Below are 23,756 nucleotides of genomic sequence, written 5' to 3' on the forward strand. Positions count from 1 at the left end.
GGTCTAGAACCAAATAAGGGTTCGGGGATGAAGGTACAAATCCAACCTAAAAGAGATTGAAACTGCCCTAATAATAGGCCTCTACTTTATTCTGATCGTATTCATGTGTGCTTTTTTATTAACATGCAATCAATAGGATTAACCTAAACCTGTTTATCTATGTTGGTTGAATTTAATGCACAAACAAATCTATTATTGGCGATCACTTGCATTATAATCATATTAACCCTAACAAGATTATTAAATATCTTATTAAGCGTGATTACAAGTACCAAATTCCCTTTAAACATGCATAAAAGGTGTGATCAAGCAATAACAATAAATATAATCAAGCAACATAATAAACCATCAATATCATGAATAATAATTATAATAATAATAATAATAAAAATAATCATAATCATCATAATAATAATAATTATAATCATAATCATGTTCATGTTAATATTAAAGCATAATAATAGCAAGATCCTAGGCATGATACTAACAAGATTAATAACAAACCCTAGCATGTCACTAAGCAATAAAAATCAAATCTTTAACCCTAACATGATACTAACAATCATAAATATTAGGAAGAACATAGGAAGCATCGCAGGAATCATATTTAATATTAAAATTACCCTAGACATGATACTAGGAATATCATAATAACAATGTAAACATGATTTCTACATCATAACATCAATAAAATCATTAAAGTACTTACTTTGATGCCTCGTACCTCTTTCTAATAACAAAATACACACGTTAGTAACTTCAAGGAAAATAATAAACAAAATAATTAAATTAAATAATTGAAATAGAGATTTGGGACCAAACCCTCAGAAATTAAAACCTTTCACGTCTAGGGCGAAGGCAACTTCGAATATGGCTAGGTGTTTCTAGATCTTGTGAATGCGAAATTTTGTATGAAAAAGCAAAGTTTAAAGAAAGAAAGAAAGAGAGAGAGAATAATCAAGAAAACTTGATGAGAATTGGTGTATAAAATAAGAATTGATGATTGCGAATGAAAACTGATTGTAGGTGAATGATGGATGTAGATGATGAATGAAAACGGAGTTTTTAATACGATATTTATAGAGAAAATCAGCCAAAAAGATAAAATAAACAAAACAGAGTCTGACGCACAGAAAACAGAGCTGGCGCCACCCTTGGCTAACTGGCGCCAGGCACCAACACTAGCGCCAGGCCTGGTTCCAGGCGCCAAGGCCTGGGGTTAGGCGCCAAGCCTGATTTTAACGCGTTTTCGAAAATCAGATAAATTTACCGTACTGGAGGATAAAATCATATAATTTCCTCGAAAATGCTATTTGATTTTGATTAAAACTCTGAAAAGTCAAAAGTCAATTTATCAATGCTAATTGAATTAGGAATGAAAAGAACCTTCTAGAAGAATCTAGAAGACCAAAACCATTCCTAATTGCATTAGGAATGATAAATCATATTAGGCCCTCCCCTAGATCATTGGGCCGTATATAAAGCTCAAACCGGGCCCAATTTAGTAAATTGGCCATAACTTCCTCAATATTCATCGGAATTGGGCTTATAATATATCGTTGGAAAGGTCTTTGCAAGCCCCATCCAACTACACTAATATTGGACCCATATCATGGACCAACCAAACTGGATTGGCTGTTTTCTTAAAATAAGTTTTCAAAAACAAAGAGAAGAGAAAAGAATTAAAACTTTCCGCAACACTAGACTTTCCACACTTTCACTTCATTCGATTACGATTCGACGTGAAAGGTACTCATCACCGGATTTGGTTTTGGGGAGACACAAATGGGTGTCTACAGTAATAATATGTGAAATGTTTGTTGTAGCTAAAAACTTAATAATGTAAGTTCTTTAATGTTCTACGACCATCTAATATCTTGTAATAACCTCTTAGTTATATTTTTCCTCTTAAATTCTCTCCACAATTAATACCACTTTTTTTCCTTTTTTTTTTTTTTGGTATCATCAATTTCACTTGATTTTAGGATTTAAAATTTCTTTATACCTCTTGATAACATCTGTTCAAATATCACTATTTCATATGAATCCCATTGTATGTGCCATCACACAATGTACAATTCTAAAGCTAATAAACCTTAAAAATAGTTGCAATTAAAGGACGACAAGATTGTAAATAAGAAAAACAACCACGAAGGAGTAAAATTAAACATACAAAACAGACTCTTCATTCATACAATTTTTTTTTGTCTTTTAAATAATAATAATAACATATGAAGTATAATTTTTGATATATATGTTTAATGAAAAAAAATGATATATATATATATATATATATTAATGAGAGTAAATATATAAATGAGGGCAACAAAGTGAATACACATTTTTGTACATATTTTTTAGGGTATAGTTGGTAGTACATTATTCATAAGAGTTATCTTCTACGGAGTACTTTTTATAAGGTAGGGATTTCTCTTAATTTGACTATAAGCATTTTTAAGACATATAGTTGATTTCGTTATAGATTTGGTTTAATTATGAATGATTATTGTTATTCCTTGTTGGCCAAATCGGTATAAAAAATCATGCCATATTAAAAATTTGTGACCTTTTTAATATGTTTAATTTGATTAACCATTGCATCTTTTTTCTTTTCTTTTTTTTTTGAAGAAGAATTAACCATTGCAGCTTAGTTTTTGTTGTTTATCTTAATTTACTATATGAATTCGTCATATAAATAAATGGGACAGGCAAACTCATGGTCTTTGTTTAGGATAAATCAATCCATTTTTTATCAATTTGAATTTTATTTATCAAATTATCAAATAAGACAAATTTTATTACAATATAAATTTACCAAAGTCTAGTATTCATCCGTATTTATTTTGTATAACCAATGGTTTTTTTTATAATTTATACTTTAGCTTCATTTACTCCTATAAATACAACTCACCCTTCACAAAGAAAAGGGAGAATTTTGGGATAAAAAAAACATCTCTTAAGGAAGTGCAAATTATTCAAGTATTGTTATTGTCTTTTTGTAGATGTACAAAAAAAAGTAATCTATATAAAAAAAATTATTTCAAAGTAAGGAAAATTAAGTAAATTAAAAAAAAAAAAAAAAAAAAAAAAAAAAAAACCTAGTAGAAGAGCTTCTTGGCCATACTTAACTCTTTCTCAAAATAGCTACTCAAAACCAAAGGTAATATTCTCATTCTTTTCATTTGTGATTTCCAATTATTTTTATATACATTTACTAACTAATCTACCTTTGCATGTTCCATAACCGTACTCACCAAGGCACTTCCTCATTTAAAAACCAAATACAATTTGATCAACCGCAATTGAGTTTGAGACATATTATACATGATTTGATGGTTAGTTATACCTCATGAATGAATCACCATCTTTAAGGATATGAAATAGAGAACAATGATAATTAGAAAAATGCATAAGTGTAGAAACCTAAAAATGTCTCCTCAAAACCAAACCCGATAATGAACAACCTTTCACCGCCATTATTGATCGGGTTAAGTATTTAATCTTTGGAGTGGTTAAATTCATATTCAATCCAATACATTTCACAAATCAACCCAATTCTTAGCCTATTTTCCCAAACTATAACTTATTTTCAATTTTTCGTATCCACATAACAAAACCGAGCTAAACTGATTTTGTGGCCCTTTAATTTTGATCCAAATATTATTTGGTTGGATAGGTCTTGAAATAAGCTTTCCAATGGTATATCATAAGCCCAATTTCGATTTAAAAACGAAGAAGGTATGAGCAAAATACTAAACATGGCCCAAAGTAGACACCCTTTCACTAAAACATCTATATCGTAAAATCTGCAAAATATTTCCAGTTTCTATGCATTTTTAAAACTATGATAACTTTTGATCCGTAACTCAATTTTGACCTGATTTTAATTGGGATGGAAAATAGGCTTGATAAGATTTCAAACAATATATTATATGCCTTATTCTGATTTACAGATCAAAAGTTATCATAGTTTTAAAAACGCATAGAAACTGGAATACGCCGCACCACGTCACAATTCATCGTGACATGGAAAATTCTACCGTGTGACGGCATTTACGCCGTGAAACGACATTATAAAGGGCTTATTTCTTTGCGGTGCTTCCTTTCTAGGGTTCCGTGCTTCACCCTTTGTATTTTCTCTATAAATATGAAGCTAATTTTCATAGTTTTGGGGCACCAAAAATCATTCTCTATTCCTCTCTTATGCACCAAAAATCATTCTCTCTTCCTCTCTTATTCTAAGCCTTAAATCTATATTCCGAATTACATCATTCCTTCCTTAAACACTCCAAAGAGTTCATACTTGACCTGAAGTTTCATACTTAAACCAAGACGTGAAAGGTAGAACTGATTGAGGTTTTGGCCCCAAATCAGCTATATTTTTATTTAATTTAATTTCAATTCAATTTATATTTTTATTGAAGTTACTAACAATTTATTCATGATGTAGTGATTTAAAGAAGCTCGGAACGCAAGTAATTAATTCTTTTAAGTACTCTTATTATTATTTTATATTGCTAGTATCCTGAATTCCTGATTAGGTTTATTATTATTTGATTTGACTACATTATTATGGTTAAATTGCTTCCAATGTTAATGTTTATGGTTTGGCAATGCTGGTCAATTGAGAAAGATATGCAAGATATTTAAAGAAAAAGATTAATTATGTGAGGCCATCAGGGATCCGTTTTTAACATTATGCCTAGGGCCCATTATCACGAACATGGTTGCTTCTCATTATCCCGGTTTTTCTTCCATTCCTCATAAACCCTTCTTGCTCCTTCATAATATAATGAAGATGGCTCACTCTCCTCTATAATCAGGTCAATTTCTTCTTTATTTTCACACAAGCTAAACACCATCATCAAATTTTCATCACAATCTATTGTCACATAATTGTCAATCCCTTGTTTAAAAATAACTTTTGGAAGCTTTGGATCTTGCCCAATTTGGTTAGCTGCTTGTATCCAAACATCAATAAGCAAATCCATAACTGAATATTTATCGAAATCCACTCCTTGTATGACAAAACAATTCTCGTAATATCAACACAAAAATTTATGTTGTTGCAATGTACAAAGCAAAGTATTAAATAAATAATCAAACATGCTATCATGCATAAACAAATTAAACATCAATTGATGACATGGATTAATACCATAAATTACATTTTTACTTTAATTTTGCCAATAATATCGATCACTTCAAACTATCAAATTTGTTTTCTACACACATATAAATATATTTTTAAACTCACAAATTGAAGTTCCCATACAAATTCATGATATCAACACTTGTGTAATTGATAAATTATGACAAATTCCACTAAAAGATACCAACCTTAAATCTACTTTATTTAATAATTTAACAAATATTACCTTCATTATATTTGCACCACAGAGAGTGAGGGATAGCTCAAGTGGTTAGAGCTTCCTTCCCGATCCTAGGAGGTCCTGGGATCGATTCTCACCCCCGCCCTTGTGGCTTTCTCAAAACACCAAAAAAAAATTATATTTGCACCGCAATTACCAAATTGCTTGTTTGCTTGGATTGAGTCTTACGATTGCGACATTATTTTCACCAGTGAGACAAATTTATTTGATTAGAGGAGATACTTAGTTTGTGAAGAATTATGAAAATATTTCAGTTTTTTTTTTGTTAACGGAGAATGTAACACCGTTAACTATTAGATACTAATATTGAGCAATTGAGTCTTACGATTGCGGCATTATTTTCACCAATGAGACAAATTTATTTGATTAGAGGAGATACTTAGTTTGTGAAGAATTATGAAAATATTTCAGTTTTTTTTTTTTTTTTTTTTTTTTTTTTTTTTTTTTTTTTTTTTTGTTAACGGAGAATGTAACACCGTTAACTATTAGGTACTAATATTGAGCAATTATCTACTGACAGAACACTAAAGTGGAAATACTAAAACCATGAGTCGCTAAAGTGCCGGTAAAAAAAAAAAAAAACAAAAAAAGTGGAATTACTTGAACGTTGGGACACCAAAGTATAAATTTTCCTTTTTTCATTGAGGAGAGCCTAGTTAATATGCCATATTAACAAAACATGTTAATATGGTGGCAATTTTGCAAATATGAGGAGTGAAATGTATTATTTTATTATTTTTCTAGTACCACCTAACCCAACCCAAAGCTTTCGTCCACCATTGAAGATGCCCAAGCTTTCGTCCTCCATTTAATATGCTTAAGCATGTCCACCGCCACCACTTTCTAGTGGCTTTGCCGCCAAAATAAACGAAAACCCTAAGGATAAATGGTGAAACAAAGGGCATGGTTAAACCCAAAGGGTAGAAATTTGTCATCACCTTTGATTTGTACATCGCAGCTGCCGATTTCTCCATTTATTGTTTCAATTTTGAATGAAGAAGTGGAAATGAAGGAGTTAACGATGCAATTTTGAGGTAGTACTGTTCTACAGTTCTTGGTAGTGAATTTACTCCACTAGCCTTGCTAAATAGATAAAAAGACTACTGTACCCTATATTAACAAAAATTGTTAATATGGCATATTAACATGTATTTTGTCTTTTTCATTCCTTAAGGCTTACCTCTTTTAATTTAAAAAAAAACAATAATAATTAAAATTAACAGTATCATTTCCTCGTCAACCGAGTAGAAGCACCGCCGTTTCCTTGTACTAGCATTTTAGGTTTCAACAACGATTCAAATTCAAGGTTTCATTACCACCAACCTGAGCAACCCAAGGAAACCCATCATTTCATCCATCGAATACGAATGGCCCATTTCCTGTTTCCGCCATTAAAGCTGGCCATTGATGGTGGAGGAAGCTTTTTTTTGGAAAATTTCATGGGGTAGTTCTGTTTCACTCTCTTCATTTCATTGAGGTTTGTTTTTCGCATACTGTGATACAGTTACTTATTATACTTCTGTCAAATTTTCGAAATGCGTCGAAGTCTTGCAATAACAGGATATAGGGTTTTAGCTGGGTCAGTTAATCAAACCTTAAAACCCTCAATTTTATGCAACAATTTCATTGATTACAATCATAGGTCAATTGGTTTTTCATTATTTAGGGCATTTTCTGGGTTTCATGATAATAGGAGAAAACCTGACCCGGATGACCCTTTAAGCTTAATGAAGGAAGATGGGGTTGCAGTTTGCTCACATTTGTGGATTGAGAATTTTCGCGAACCCGAAAAGAGTGTTAGCAATTTGACTTCATATCTTAGGAAATTTGAGTTGTGGGTATTGGCATATCAGAAGGTGTATGCTGATGAAACTGGTTCTTATTTGCCTCGACATTCGATACAAAGGTCGGCCTTGGAGGATTTGTTGGCTCTTAGGAATGCAGTTCTTGATGAAAGGTTTAAATGGGGTGCTAGGTTGAACTTTTATATCAAGTCACCTAGGGATAAGACTGAGTATGATTCTTTATCGAAAAGGAAGATTAAGACGATATTAACCACCACGCAACCAGCACCGTATCAAGATAGGATTGTGCAAGAGGTTTTGTTTATGATTTTAGAGCCCATTTATGAGGCTCGGTTTTCGCAGAAGTCGTATGCATTTAGACCTGGTAGAACTGCTCATACTGTTTTGAGGGTTATTAGGAGGTCATTTGCTGGGTATTTGTGGTATATAAAAGGAGATTTGAGTACCATTCTTGATGGTGTGAAGGTTGGGTTAGTTATAAATGCTTTAATGAGAGATGTGAGGGATAAGAAGGTGGTTGATTTGATACGATCAGCTCTTGTGATGCCAGTGATTGCGACAAAGATTGATGATGGTGATAAAAAGAAGAAGAAACGAAAATATCAAAAGAAGAAGGTTTTGGCAGATGATGAACCAAAACCCGATCCATATTGGTTGGATTCATTTTTTGGGTTTGCTCCAGAGGAAGCAGAGAAGGTTCCTTCATGGGGTCATTGTGGAATTTTGAGCCCACTATTGGCGAATGTAATCCTAGATGAATTGGATCATTGGATGGAGGGTAAGATTAAGGAGTTTTATCATCCTTCAAAAAGTGATGTCATTTGGAATACGCCAGAAGGCGAAGCAGAGCAGGGAAATACTTCATGGCCTGAGTTTGTCCCCACTAGCGGACCAGATAAAACACGAAAAATGGACTTTATCAGGTATGGAGGTCACATTTTGATTGGAATTCGAGGACCCAGAGCTGATGCAGCAATATTAAGAAAGCAGTTGATTGAGTTCTGTGATCAGAAATATCTTCTGAAGCTTGACAATGATAGCCTGCCTATTGAGCACATAACTAAGGGAATTATGTTTCTTGATCACGTGTTATGCCGAAGAGTTGTTTATCCCACACTACGCTACACAGCTAGCGGTGGAAAAATTATCAGTGAGAAGGGTGTTGGAACTCTGTTATCCGTGACAGCAAGTCTGAAGCAATGTATTAAGCAATTCAGGAAGTTGAACCTTCTGAAAGGGGATCGAGAACCTGACCCACAGCCTTGTTTCAGAATGTTTCATGCTACTCAAGCTCACACTAATGCTCAGATGAACAAGCTGCTATGCACTATGGTTGAGTGGTACAGATATGCTGATAATAGAAAGAAAATTGTTAATTTTTGCTCTTATATTATCAGAGGATCACTTGCAAAGCTGTATGCTGCGAAATATAAGCTTCGTTCACGTGCAAAAGTGTACAAGATTAGTGATAGAACCCTTAGTCGTCCTTTAAAGGAGAAAAAGGGGCTTTCGCCGGAGTATCAGAACATGCTGAGGATGGGTCTTGCAGAGTCTATTGAAGGGCTGAAGTATACAAGGATGTCTCTTGTGCCTGAGACAGATTACACCCCTTTTCCTAATAGCTGGAGGCCTGAACATGAAAAGGCATTGTTAGAGTTCCTGAGCCTTGATGATCCTAAGACCTTGGAGGATCAGAGGAACTGCATCAAAGAGCAAGGCCTAATTTCACCACAAGATTATATTTCTATGCTCGTTTGGAACTATAAAAGAAATGCTATTGTATCGGATCAACTCTCGTTAATAAATGGTGGTAGCAAGAACATTGGAAGTTATGATCAGTCTCAGTTGGAGTTGAGTAATGAGGACTGTGTTGAAAGAAGTGAAGATGAAGAAGAAAATGAAGAGAGAATTGACATGGCACACATGTGAGGTACCGTGGTGTCTGAGCTTTTTGAACTTTGTGTGTAAAGGAAGAAGTCATGCTTGAAAGGTATGAACATTTTCTCCTGGGGGTAGTCTAAACACCCACACAATATTACTCTTGTGACATCTTGTAAAATTTCATGCCTTATAAAGGCTGTTTTGAAATATGATTTCTACAATAATTAAGGTTTTCTCAACTAGGCTGACAAGCTTATTATTTATATAATTATTGCTTGCATTTTGAAGTTATAGTCTTTGAAATTTATATGAAGTTGAAGTCTTTTGAATCATGTATAACCAAACTTCCCTGCTTTCTCCTTTCACTAACCTAAGAAATAAAATATTAAGTTGCCAAAGGAAACAAGATAAAGAAGTACTAAAGAAAGCTATTTATATATTGTTTTCGTGCATTTCAGTTTCATTGTACACCCTATTTAAGTTCACAGAGTCCGTCGAGGTTAATGGACATGCTTTAAAGGAGATGCCTTCTTGAGTCAATTTTATGAACTAATGTCTTTTTGGTTTACTGGAGGTCTCCCTTCATGCCACATGTAAATATCAATTGAGGGCAATATATTGATTTAAAATTTTGCTTCTATTAGTTTAGATGGATTATTTTTGGAATATTAAAGTTCTGTTGGCTTCTATTTTTGGTATCTGTATATGAGGAGAATCTAGTGCCTTAAAATATTGCATCTATTAATTCAGATGGATAAATAGTAGAATATTGGCAATTTTTTTTGGTCTTGTGTTTTTTATAACTGTGATTGCATTTGATCTACAACAGAAGATTGAGGAAACAGTAAAAAAATTACTTCATTTGTTGCTCGAAAATATCAAGCTCATATATATCAAAGGGAGTCAGTGGAAGAGTTATTGATATCAAAAAAATTTCTTTTGTGAAAGTTAGAAGCCATCTTCTGAATGGTCAAATCGTTAATCAGTGGAAGATGCTTTTATGGAAAACAAATTTTGTCAGCTTGTGCAAGCTTTAGGTAAGTATCTTCTGTATTAATGTTAATTTTATACAGTATGAAGTTTGAGCAGTGCTCTAATTGGTAAGTTGCTGTTGACATAATTGTGAACGTATTTAAATTTAGATTGGTGCTGTCTTTTTTCAATAGCTCACTTGATGTATCTTAAAGGACTTTAAGTTGTCTGTGTTCTAATATAAACCACTTACTAAAGTTCTCTTAAGCAATCTAGGATTAAATGCAAAAAGCTGACCAGAGAGAGAGGTACAATCAGAAGTATATCATAACACAGCTTTTGTGAATCTTTCGAATTTTATGTAGGAAGATAGATTTAGTTGGAAAAGAAAGAGAGAAGAAAATTAGAAATTAATAGAGGAGAGTGGACTAAGAGAATTATGAAGAATATTATTGAGACACTTCTAGTTTGATTTTAGAAGGGACTAAGCCTCTCAAAAGTCTAGATTGTAACAGATAGATTCCCCGTTAAATGATATTCTTTTAGCTTCTACTATTTTTTTAATTAAGACAATCTTCTCCTCTACTGATTTTTTCAGAACAATTTTGCTGAACAAGCTTTGCTGAATTTATTTTTGCCGGCTTTTACTTTAGTATTATTTTTGCTCAAAAAATTATATACTGTAATTTATTCAAATAAATTGTGGAGATGCTTTCCATATAATATCTAGTAAATTGGGAATTCCATGATTTACACCACAGTGTTGCTATGATTCTTGGATTGCTATTCTTGAGAACTAACACTCTTAAACACAAACAATGATTATAGTTAAGCGTAATATAAGTCTGAATCTAGAGACTGAACCCTTATAGCTAGTTCTTTTGTGTTATTGGCTGCTCTAGATATTAGCCATTTGGATCAATATTATTATGGTGAATCTTCTATCAATTCTTAGCTATTGGTTTGACTTGTTTTGGAAGTAAGACTTTGGCGAATTAGTGGGGTATATTCAGAGTTGAGTTGGTCTTGGCTGCTTTAGCCAGAAAATTGTAAGCATTTGTTGTGAGTGGGCGCTGCTTAAAGTTTTTGCTTTATTTTCATTCCTAATTTTATCCTTTTAGGTATTTGACACATCCATAATAACATGCAGCTTTGCTATTCCCATCTTTCTAGCATAATCTTCTCTGGATACCTAGCTCAGTTCATATAAGTATATAACATTGATGAATCTTAAAGTATAGTACGGTCACACAATCATGTGAAGCACATCTTGGTTAATATCTAGTTCCTAAATAAACTTATCCCAATTTACTTGAAAGAGGTGAAACACTTACTCTTGAGCAAATCATTTCCATCTATTGTTGTTACACCCTCTCTTCACTTTGACTCCCTTTTAGTTCTAAGATGGCATTCCATGTAATTAGGTTTTCTCCGAGCAAAGCCTTATCCTCTTCACCTTATTTTTGTTGAAATTAAATTAATTTTATCGACTTAAATATTTTTATTTTATTGATTCTCTATTATATTTGCTCTTCAAAGTTACTTGCCAGTTGCCATAATTTATTTTTTACTGATTTGAAATAGGAAAAGTTGTAAATAATACTCCCAACTTTGCTCCATTTTCTTTTAATAATCCCAATTTTAGATTATTGTTTTCTTTCTTCAATCTCAAACCGGTCAGCAAAAGTCAATGACCTACTATCACAAGTTATGTGATACGTGTCATATTGTGATTGGTCCAAAACGGAAAAAACAATTAAAAAAAAAGAAAAAAATGGAAACCCCCACACACCCATCCCCTCCACCACCACCCACCGAAATCCCAAATCCCAGCCATCCCTCTTCCTCCCCTCTTTCTCCACCGGCGAACGCATCTCGGTGAACCCATCCCATCCCAACCTTCCCGCCGCCCAGCCGCCACCTCATCCCTTCCCGTAAACCCCCTTTCACTCCTCAAAATTGCTGCACTTTTGTTCCAGAAGGAAGAGGTTGAGAATTCGGTTGAAGGTTCCGTTGGGCATTTTCGAAGCTAAGGTGAATCAATTAAAGGAGAAATTGGATGAATTGACGGAAATATAGGATGAATCTGAAAAATTAATGGGGTTTAGCTCGTATATTTCGCTGGTGTTAGGGAAGGAGGGCGGTGGGTGGTGGGTTGCAGACTTGCATTATCGGCGCGGGGGGAGAAGGAAACCGGTGCAGCGCCAGGAGGGGTGGAGGCGAGGCGGCCTGTTGGCGTTAAGAGTTGGATGGCCAGATTTTGAGGGGTGGGATTTCGTTGCTGTGACAACCGTAAAGGGGTAGTGGGGGGCTGGGTGGGATTTCCGACCACCGCTCCCTCATCCTCATCCCCATCCCCATCCAACTCCAACCAGTCAACCACCCTCTTCATTCCTCTTCCGTTTCTGCTTTCTTCTCCGCCGGTTCCCGGCCTTTCCGGGTGGTTAGGGAAAGGGTGGGGGCTGGGTTTTCTGTTTTTTTTTTATTTTTTATTTTAATTTTTAGCCAATTAGATCTCGACACATGGCATTTATGAAAAAATGAAAAAGAAAATAACCTTTTCAACCGGTAACTTGTCAAAGGGATTGAAGAAAGTAAGCAACCCCCAAAATTGGGATTATTCTAGATTAATCCAAAGTTGGAATTAAAAGAATGGAGCATAGTTAGGATTATTATTTTTAATTTTTCCTTTGAAATATTGTTGCAGACTTAAAATTGTTTTAGTTAAATATACCTTGGTTTCAAATGTACGAATGGTCAAACTATTGCTCCAAATTAAACTAACTCCAATTATAATCTTGTCTACCAACACTATATCATGCATTGATAACATACAACTTGGTCTCAATTGTCTCGGATGTACAAATGGTTCACAATTATGAACTTTTGTTTCATTGATATTGAACATTTAGTCCATATATGATGAACATATAGATTGGAGATTACAAACATAAAGTGTTTTTTATTTTATTTTTTGTAAATTATATTTACTCCACAATGAAAATAATCATATAGCTCAAAATTATAAACATTTCTTTTTAGTTTATTTAACAGAGAAGATGAACATATATCTCAAATATCATTAACATAAACATAGCAGATGTGTTTGTAATCTTAGATTGTATGTACATTATGGTGTCCAAGATATATTTTTTTTTTAGGAATATGGTGTGCAAGATATTATTAATGCTTCCACTAGCTCATCTTTTGTGCTCCCAATAAAATGTTGAAGCATAGTTTAATAATTGGTACTATAATTTCTTAAATTCACAATAAAATTTGCTGGTCAAGCATTACCTCGTATAGTTTTTGCTGTGTCAGTTGTCAAAATCTTGTAAGCCTTGGATTACAATTTTTTTTTTTTTTTTTTTCCCCAATTATAATTCATCTAGAAGCAATTGAAAAAGAAAGGGCATTTACTTCTCTTTGTGCACAACCAATATTCTTAATCTAACAGCTTAATACCCCATTAGAACTACTGCAAATTAATGGGAACTAACAACTTAGAAGATTCCTAATTCAATTGATGTGTGTGTGATAATAGACAATAATTTTGTTTGGAATGTGAATTTCAAAGCATGCACATGTTGGTCGTTCTGAACTTGATACCGTTTTCTATTCCGAACTAAATACTCCCTCCATCCCATGATATAATCTCTGTTTTCCCTTTTAAATGTCCCACAATGTCGTTCATATATCCTTTATTAGACACTCTGAAATATCTCAAGTACTCCCATTATTTGTCTTTACTCACTACACTATCGAGATTACCCTCCTATTTCTTCTTATATTTGTGCCCCTCTCATTTTCATGTACTTTTCTCTTTTTCTTGTACTTATTACATAAGCCTCCAACTCACATTTCTTGTACTTTTCTCCCATTTTCATTTACTTCATGTATTCTCTCCTCCCATTACTTAATTCCTGTGAAATATTACAAATGGGGCAGTGTATTAGGGACGGAGGGAGTACAACATTTTTTTTATGGTTTCCAATGCCGTGATTTGACCAAAAGTTAAGCTTTAACTAAATCTAAATTCTGTGACCTTATTTTGCTAAATCATTGTAAGAACCTTAAATCTCGGTAAAATAGGGATATAATTGTTTTTTTTTTTTTTTTTTTTTAAAAAAATACGGCCTTTTCTTCCTCAACTAGTACTCGCATTATTTATGGCTATTTAAGCACCTCCCACCTTACCCGTTTTCCTTAGCCACTACTATCCCTTCACCATCTTTACTACATAAATAATACTTTCACCATCTCTACTACGCAATACTACCTCCATTTCATAATAGTTGCGGCAGTTTGCCTTTTAAACTATTCGTAATTCATATACTTAATTTGACTATATTATTTACCAATAAATAAAAAACATATGTTGTCATGTGAAATAATTTGGATCATCCTTCATGTATAAACGTCAAATGTTCATATAATTAACGGCATAAAACTGCTTGAATTTTTTTATATTTATAGATGCTTGGTGTCCTAACTCCCAAATGTTTTTGCATACGGACCGAATTTTATCTTTCATTAACAAATATAGCTAGTTGTAAACTACTTTTAAAATCATTCCATCAATCCAGCTAGTCAAAATTAAGTCTATATATATGTCTTCCTTTGCTCATATGAATTTGTTCACAATTCACAAATTCCAAATCGGTTTCGTGTGCTATGAATTTGTAGATGTAGTATGCGTTTACAGGTGAATACCCTGGTCAGATTTGTTGTGAACACTTTGGTGGAACTACTAGATGAAATGGAGACAATGTCTTTTTTTTTTTTTCCTTATTTAATAATTGGCTAACACATTTCTTATTTGTGTTATTTACTGGAGAACATTTTCATGTATTGACTGATGAATCACAAATTGACAAATATACCTAGAGTTAGTGCCCTGTTGACGTGGAATATCACTCCCCCATAATCTCTCCTAAAAGAACAGTAAACCCTTTCGCTATATTTATGGTGAAAGTTCAGGTTTTTTAGAGCATGTTTGGGGAAGTTTTCATCCATTCAAGGCAATTTTTAACTTGTTAAAAATAACAGTTTTACTCCCTCCATCACGTTTTATTTTTTATGTTTTGACTTAACCAACTTTTAAAATATTCAACTATAAAAATTCACTTTTCTCTGTTTTCTTTTATGTATCCCTTTCATACATATTGAGGGGGAGAAAGTAAAAGGCAATATTCAGCCATCTAATTACTTGTCCAGAAACTATCCCACCAAGAGCACCAACCATCCCAATGCCACCATCACCACTGCTGCTACTCCAATGCCACCATCATCACTGCAAAATGGCTGCTCAAATCAAGAGGAGAAAGAAAGTATCAAGAAAAATTCTACACCCCTACACGGCCAACCACCACAGCCAAGCCCCTTCATTTGGCCGAATCTCACCACCAGCACCTTTGTTTTTTCCCCTCAAAATTTGGGATCATGGTGGTTGAATTTAACCATAGAATTATCATATTTGGAACCCGTGGCAAATTCTAACCACCATGGTTTCGTGTTATGTGAATTTCATTAGTGGATGTGGTGAGGGTAAGTGTCGTGGGTTAGTGTCTTGGTGAGGGTTGTTGTTTCAGTCAAAGTAGGGTAGGTGGGTAGTGTTTCCTTGGAAGATGGTGGTTGTTAGAAAATAACTATGGGGAATGAAGAACTTAGTTTTAAAAAGCGCGCCTAGGCGCAAGGCTCTCAAAGGTGCAAGTCAAAGAGCTTTAACCATTACAGGCGCAAGCTCCTACCGTCCTACCAAAAGCGTGTGCCTTGGTGCGCCTCTGCCTTTGCCAGGGCGCTGCGCCTAGGTCGCTTAACACTCAAACGCGAGAGAGAATAAAGATTTTTGTAAAATCTACTGAAAAAGACTAAATTTTTTGTAAATTAAAACTTATGGTCTTTTTTACAATTTCGAATAAAAACCCTCAATTATTTGCTTGAATTAGCTTGAAATTTACTCCCAAATCAAAAGCCCTAAATATAAGAAACCCTAATTTGTGAATTCTGAAATAATTGGGGAAATTAGATGTGATGCCACAATAGAAGTTGTGGGTGAGCTTTTCCTGGTGGATTCCAGCACCAGAATTATCGCATTGTTGTCGGCAATTTCTGCTAGGTTAGTCTTCCTTAGATTTTTTTTTTCTCTTTCTTGGATATTTTTTTTCTCTTTCTTCGATCCTCTTTCTATCATTATCTCTCTTCAACCTTCACCCCTTTTTTAACGCTTCTGTCCACCTTTTTCCTTTTTTCCCCCTTAAAGAGGATACAACTTTATACTCACCTCATTTCTGTAATTTTTGTTTTGTTTTTAAAAAATCAATTTTGTAAGTTAAACTTGTTTTGTTTTTAAAAAGCTTTTTTTTTTTTTTTAACCAGTTTTAATTTTTTTATCCAAGATTTCCCTAAATTTCGAGATCAATTAAAGCAATGTAATTGAACTCCCTAAGAACACATTAAGAACAATTAGAATAAATAAGGAAGAAGAAGTTTAAATTAAGCTATAATTGTAGCCCATGAGAATATATAATATACAACTTTTTTTAACCCAAGAGTCACTATTTTCCAAACAATAATTAATTAAGATAATCTAATTTTAATGAATAGTCACTATTATGATAATTAATTATCCGTAGTGCTTATACTTGTCTGATTGACAAACCCGCCCAATCGGGCAAATAAGAAGATAAATTTGTTTTCGCGTCCGACCGGGGTAACTTAACCCTATCAGGCTAGTAAACGTAAATTTTCTAAGTATATGTTCGTGCCCGATCGGGCAAAGCCTATTAGATAATACACCCGGGTGCACCATGTCATGGTGCACCCGGGTAAACAAAAAAAGGCGGAAAGAACATATAGTGTTTGATAAAGAACATACCTATGTTTGACAAAGAACATACCTTTAATATGTTTTTTGAGTGTGATCAGTGTGTTCTTTGAGTAAAATTATATGTTCTTTATATTATAACTTATGTTATTTAACATATGTTGATAAACATATATTTTTTTTGGGTTTTATAATACAAAGTATGTTCTTTGAATTTGGCGTGTATGTTCTTTAAGGTCGTAGTGACTCCCAAATTCTATTTTTTATTATCATATGTCATATTTTAATTACTTTTATTATCGTATATTCTTTGAGTTTGATTAGTGTGTTATTTAGGTATTAACTATATGTACTTTACAATATAAATTATGTTCTTTTAACATATGGTATTTTGAAATTTGATATTGAAATCTTAAATTATTTTTAATTGAAAATAATGTTAGAGTAAAAAAAATAACTAAATTATTATGGGAAGTTGAATTTTTTTTGGAGAGATAGAAAACTATTTTTTGGGGAAATGATATCTTTGGTAAGGATTTTTTAAGAGGTGATCAACATTGGCATGACTCGCATCCCGACCCGATCCGGCCCGAAATAGGGTGGGTTTGGGCAAACCTAAAAATACATTTTTAGTTAAAACTCGAACCGGGTTCGAAAAAAGCCCGAAAACCCGCTACTTTTCTACGGGTTTGGGCACAAGAAATTATGATATGGCCCGGCCCTACTCGATTTTTTATCACCTCTAAATTTTTCCCGTTAATAATGTGTAATTTTTCAGAAAATTTTATCAAGTTTCTATCTCGTTCTTTTTATTATATCTTTATGTTCTTTGGTAATGCATGTTTTTGTCAAATACAAACATGTTCTTTGTCAAATACATGTATGTTCTTTATGAAACACAGGATGTTCTTTCCGCCTTTTTTTTATTTATCCGGGTGTACGATGAGCACTGTACACCCGTGTGTATAAACCACGGATTATATCTAATCAGGCTCATGATCATAATCCTGGCCTCACATTAAAATTTGTTATGCTCCAAATATTAAACTTATACACTAGCTCCAAGCTAAACTTTTTATATTTAACCAATGTGAGTTTATTCCTAACATCAAGTTAAATAAAATAAAGTAGCTTGCCCTCAAAAAAAAAAAAATAAAGTAGCTAATTTCCTCTATTTTACCAATGTGAAACTTTCTTCTCAACAATAAGCTAAATAGAACTGAACAAGCTAACTTTTTCTATTATAATGTGGGACTACACTAACTTATATAACTTACTTCGATTTTAGCAATGTGAGACTAGTTTCTCCTAATGGCATTTCTAGCTCAAGTAATGTTAGAAACTTGTTTAATTTTTCTAGTGAATCTAGAAGAAGTGTAAGGGCAAGGAAGGAGAAAAATTTGGGTCTAAATTTTATTGATTCACATGTTATTCTTTTTCTTGTAGAAAGTGATAGATGTGAGGTTACTAATAGAATACCCATTTTACTTGATGTTGATGTTAATGTAGATGATGGTCCAAAAAAGTTTAAAGAAGCAATTATTTCTAGAAACACAACTTTTTGGAAGGAGGCAATGAATGATGAGATGAATTCCTTGACTTTAAATAATATTTGGTATCTCACGGATTCGGATTTGCCATCCGGTTCCAAAGATGTTGGATGTAAGTAGGTGTTTAGAATTAAAAAGGACGCAAATGGGAAGATAATGTCTTTTAAGGCTAGGTAAGTGGTAAAAGCCTAAAAGGTTTTACTCAAAAGGAAGGGGTGGATTATATTGATACTTATGCACCCATTGCTAGAATTATATCCATTAGAGTTCTTTTGGCTTGCTTCTTCATCAAATGGATGTAAAAGCAGGTTTTCTAAATGGTGATTTTGATGAGGAAGTGTACATGAGGCAAGGGTTTTGTTCTTCTTGGCAATGAAAGTAAAGTTTGTAAGTTGGTTAATTTCTTGTATGAATTAAAATGGGCTCCAAAATAGTGCCATAAAGAATTTGATTCTGCAATTTTTTCATGTGGTTTTACTCATAATTTTGCTGATAGATGTATTTATACTAAGTTACAAAAGATTATGGAGTCATTGTATATTTATATATTGATGATATGTTAATCTATGGGACGAATATAAAAGGCATTAATGAGACTAAGGAATATTTATCTTCTTGTTTTCAAATGAAAGATTCGAGTGAAGTGGATACACTATTAGGAATCAGAGCTATAAAACATAGTGGGGGTTATGCTTCGAGTCATATTATGTTGATAAAATGCTTGATAAGTTTAAGCATTTGAATATCTAAGAAGGCAATTCCCTTATAATTAGTCATGTAAACTAGAAAAGAATAATGGTAGAGTAGTTACTCAACTTTAGTATGCAAGTGCAATTAGTAGTAATGTATGCATCACATTGTACTAGGCCCGATATTGCATTTGCAGTTTGCAAAATTTCTAGATTTACTAGCAATCCTAGTGTTATTGGAAAGCTATTGGTAGAGTTTTTGGTTTCTTAAAGAGACCCAAAAATCTTAGTTTGCTTTATAATAGTTGAAGGTTTTTAGATGCTAGTTGGATTACTTAAATTGGTGATAATAAATCCACTAGTGGCGGGTGGGTTTTTATGCGTGGTGGAGGTGCTGTTTCTTTAGCTTCAAAGAAACAGACTTGTATTACTCATTCCACCATGGAGGCTGAATTTTCAGTCTTAGCAAGCAGATGGTCGAGAAACACGTTATTAGATATAGAGTTGTGGCCACAACCGATGTCAAAGCGTATAATAAGACTATGGAAAAGATTTATTATGGAAAATCTTGACATATTAGTTTGAGACATGTGTATGTATGTAACTGTTGTGAATGGACGGTCTTGCAATAATTTGGTGGATCTGTTTACAAAAGGATTATCAAGGGACATGGTGCAAACTATTCCCAAGGAAATTGGTTTGAAACCAATTATTTAATCAAGAACAATGGAAACCCAACTTTTTCTATAGTACTACACCTATATTAAAGGTTCAATGTGGTAAAAAAAGTTGTTTGTCGATGATATATTGATTATTGTTGATTATAATTGATATATGTAAGGGTGAGTTTTAGACTCTCAATGAAGTTTCAAAGGTTATTTTTGTACTTCACCTATATGAACATATAGGAATGGTGTTGTTCCTAGCAAAAGCGTGTTTTACTTTTGGAGATGTTCATGAATACCGGGATGAGCACGTGGCCATAATAGTGCTACCAAGTTTAAGAACATGTGGTTTAACAATCTTTTGTGTAGAATTTCCGGTAATGATATTTAAGATTATGGTTCAAAGCTACGTGCTACCATTAATTTTGTTGTTACTTTGAAAGTTTACACTAGGTGGAGTTTAAAATCGATAAGTTACCTTCATTGATTCATAATTTTGTTAGTAAAGATTTAAGAATATACACCAATTTTGAAGACTAAGTGGGGGATTGTTAGATTAGTTGTCTCAATAGGTGTTGTGAATGATGGGAAATTAGTCCCACATTGGTAAAATAATAGTTGGTTATATAGGTTAGTGTATATAGCTAAATGTTTGGGATGGAAGTCCCACATTAGTAGAATAGAAGAAGTTAGCTTGTTCAATTCTGTTTAGCTTGTTGTTGGGAAGAAAGTTCAATAAAGAATATTGGCTACTCTATTCTATTTAACTTGATGTTGGAAAGAAACCCTTACATTGGTTAAAAGGAAATGTTTAGCTTGGAGCTAGTGTATAAGTTTAATATTTGGAGCATAACAAATTTTAATGTGAATCAAGGATTATGACCACAGGCCCGGTCGGGCGCGAACATGTACTTAGAAAATTAATGGAAACAAGCTTATTTTCTTATTTGCTCGAGTGGGGCGAGTGTGATAATTGCTTAGGATAATAGTGACTTTTCATTATAAGTCGGATTATCTTAATTAATTATTGTTTGGAAAGTAGTGACTCTTGGATTAAAAAAATTGTATATATATATATATATATATATATATATATATATTCATGGGCTCCAATCATAACTTACTTTTAACTTCTTCTTCCTCATCTATTCTTAATTGTTCTTAGTGAGTTAAATTACATTGTTTTAATTGATTTCAAAATTTAGGGAAATCCTAGAAGCATAATAACTCCTAACCCATAGCAATCATAGTGGGGGTTATAATTGCTTTAAGGACAGTGTAAACACGTCCCTAATTCTTAATTTTTCATTGCTATTTTCTAACAGTGGTGAGGGTGGATAGTGTTTTCGGGGAAGGTGGTTAGGGTGGGTGGTGGTGAGGAGAAGATGGTGATGGGTGTGTTTTTTAGGGGAGCAGTGAGTGTGGTGGCTTTGCTGGTGATGGTGTCACTGGAGAGGCGGTGGTGATAGTGGCATTGTGGTAGTAGGCTTGGTTGGTGATGGCTAATGGTTAAAGGAGGGGGTGGTTAAGGAGAGAGTGTGGTTAAAGTTAAAATCATGGGTTTGGATAATTAGTGGGGTTGTATCACTTGTATGTTTCAAATGTTGTTTAATTTAGTTTAGTATGGTAATTTTGTAAGAAGTGTTGCAACTATTATGACATTTCCTTATTATAAAAATGTTGCACATATAAGAAACCAGAGGAAGTAGATAAAAACTATGCTATGTGGGATATTATTTGATTGCTATATTTTTCTTTATCTAGGGCCTACGCGGTTACCTGTATTTGTGCCACCCTCTCTACACTCAGCTCAAACACAAGTGAGAAGATTTGAAGAGCAGGTACATAAATTTTGATTTGTTAGTACATTATTGGCAATGCCTTGGGTTCATTATCCAAATCGCAGGTTAATAAATATTTATCATGTGCAGGTTCATTTTTGAATTGTAGGAATAGCGCAACAAGAAATTGACATGATGAAAAATCATGTGCCTCAAGCTTCAAGATAAAGAATCCTGTTCATTGCACAATACCAGTAATAATGAGTTTAGAGGTAAAAATAGTGAACATATCTATCTCATTTTGCATCAGATCCTTCCAATCTATATGTAGGTTTATGTGTAGATGCAATGTAGGAGGTTACACTAGTGACTTTTCATTTCAGGGTATTTTTCTGGCTGCTTGAATTAGGTCTTCAGGGTCGCTCTAAACTTAGTAAGTTGTAATTTGCCTATTTGGGAATGATAGGTTTAACTTCAGGCTTCCAAGATGTACAGACTTGATCAAACAGTGTAAAAATTACTACTAGTTTTTTTACGACGTAGCATTTGCTGATGTATTAAAGCTTTCTTGTCATTTTGATCTTGTGCCAAACTTTTACCTTAAATAAATGCCTACCTTGGAAGTATATTGACGTAGTTATATAGATTAAGTCATTAAATAATTGTCTTGAGGGGTAGTAACGAAGGATTTCCCTATTATGATTGGATTACACAAGTTATGGCATTGAGTTCTTTCCTCTTTGCAATTGGATGAATTAATAAGAGCTATCTAAGGTGAGAAATCGTGGTGTATGTTGTTTGCAGATGAATGTATTGGTGGTTCAGGAGACTGGAGTTGGGGTTAATGCCAAATTGAAGCAATGGAGGCAAAGCTTAAATATAGTTTTTAGCACTTAGAGGAAGTCAAGTGGGAATATAGTAACATTGGATGGTAAGAAAGCACCCAAAATGATTGTTTGAGTGTTTTAAGTACCTTGGTTTGATTTTCAATATGGTGAAGAAATCGACCAAGTTGTGACCGAGCAACAAATGGGATATTGTGTAATCATAACCTGCCAAGATAAAGAGAAAATTCTATCGGAAGGTCTGATGTTATATGGGTTAGAATGTTGCCATTTAGGATGGATCATATTAGAAAGATGGGAGTACTAGTGATGCATATGCGTGAGAACGCCTTAAAGGATAGAATTAGAGATATAAATGTTAGAAGGAAAGTTAGAATTCAGATGTCAAAGGTAAAATAAGGGAGAATCAATTGCGTTGATTTGGGAAATGCATTAAGTTAAGATCCCACCGATGGGATCTTTGAAGAGGCAAAAGCAGACCATAAATTACTTGGAAGGAAGGATTAGAGAAAGACATTAAAAATTGGGTTTGCAGGAGCATTTGACATGGGGGGACATAAGGGAATGGAAGGAGAGAACATGGTTAGGAAGTACTTGGTTTTTGCAGCCGACCTCATCTTCAGGATTAAGGTTTTGATTGTTGTTGTATGTTTTTATTCAGGACGACTTAATTGAATGAACCCTTACTCTCTCATAGGTCATTTAGCTTATCTACACAGGTTAATATGTTTTTTCCCTATATAACGTGGACACATTTAAAATGAGAAATAAAATTTAATTTCAAGACAACTAATTTTATGAACTGTATTTCATTGTGACTTGAGTAGTTCAACATCAACCATGAAAAATGTGAAGTTTATTTGAAGGGATCCAGAGTGTGTTTGGTTTGTGCCTAACTTTAGTTCTCAATCAAAATATGTTAAATTATTTATTTTTATATACTAATTGGCAGACAAATGTCTGGTTCAGTGTCAAGAAGTTCGTTGTCGGTCAATATACTACGTATAATTGTTGTCTAGATCTACATGCATTTTTTATATTTTATTTTATTTTATAATTTTTTTACTTATTAGATTTCCTAATAACTATAAAGAGCAATGGAGCGTTAATGCGTTGCATAGAATTCAATTTCAGAATTTGGATGTATTCATATAAATATTGCGTATGTTAATTGCTAATATATCTAGATTATATTTTATATAAAACAAGTTACCAACAAAGCGTTGGCTCACTTGATTATGTTCTTACCTCAGGTATAGAGTTCAAATCCTACCAAATGAGGGTACTTGGGGGTTGGGCTGTCAATCTCTGACCAGATTCTTGATTATGTTCTTACCTCAGGTATAGAG

General features: G+C 33.5%; 1 protein-coding gene across 2 annotated transcripts; it reads left to right on the forward strand.

Annotated features, from left to right (window-relative positions):
• Positions 1–6,444: 6,444 nt before the first annotated feature.
• Positions 6,445–22,124, forward strand: LOC110724194 (nuclear intron maturase 2, mitochondrial-like). 2 transcript variants are annotated; one of them, XM_021903601.1, is made up of 4 exons: positions 6,445–9,188; positions 9,912–10,116; positions 21,546–21,622; positions 21,713–22,124. In XM_021903601.1, the coding sequence occupies exon 1, from the start codon at positions 6,929–6,931 to the stop codon at positions 9,125–9,127; it is 2,199 nt and encodes a 732-aa protein (XP_021759293.1). In that variant the 5' UTR covers positions 6,445–6,928; the 3' UTR covers positions 9,128–9,188; positions 9,912–10,116; positions 21,546–21,622; positions 21,713–22,124. The 2 variants fall into 2 exon arrangements, with proteins under 2 accessions (XP_021759293.1, XP_021759292.1); XM_021903600.1 differs by having other exon boundaries at positions 6,448–9,188; positions 9,909–10,116.
• Positions 22,125–23,756: the final 1,632 nt, after the last annotated feature.

This window comes from Chenopodium quinoa, unplaced genomic scaffold (assembly GCF_001683475.1).
Source record: "Chenopodium quinoa cultivar QQ74 unplaced genomic scaffold, ASM168347v1, whole genome shotgun sequence".
NCBI lineage: Eukaryota > Viridiplantae > Streptophyta > Magnoliopsida > Caryophyllales > Amaranthaceae > Chenopodium > Chenopodium quinoa.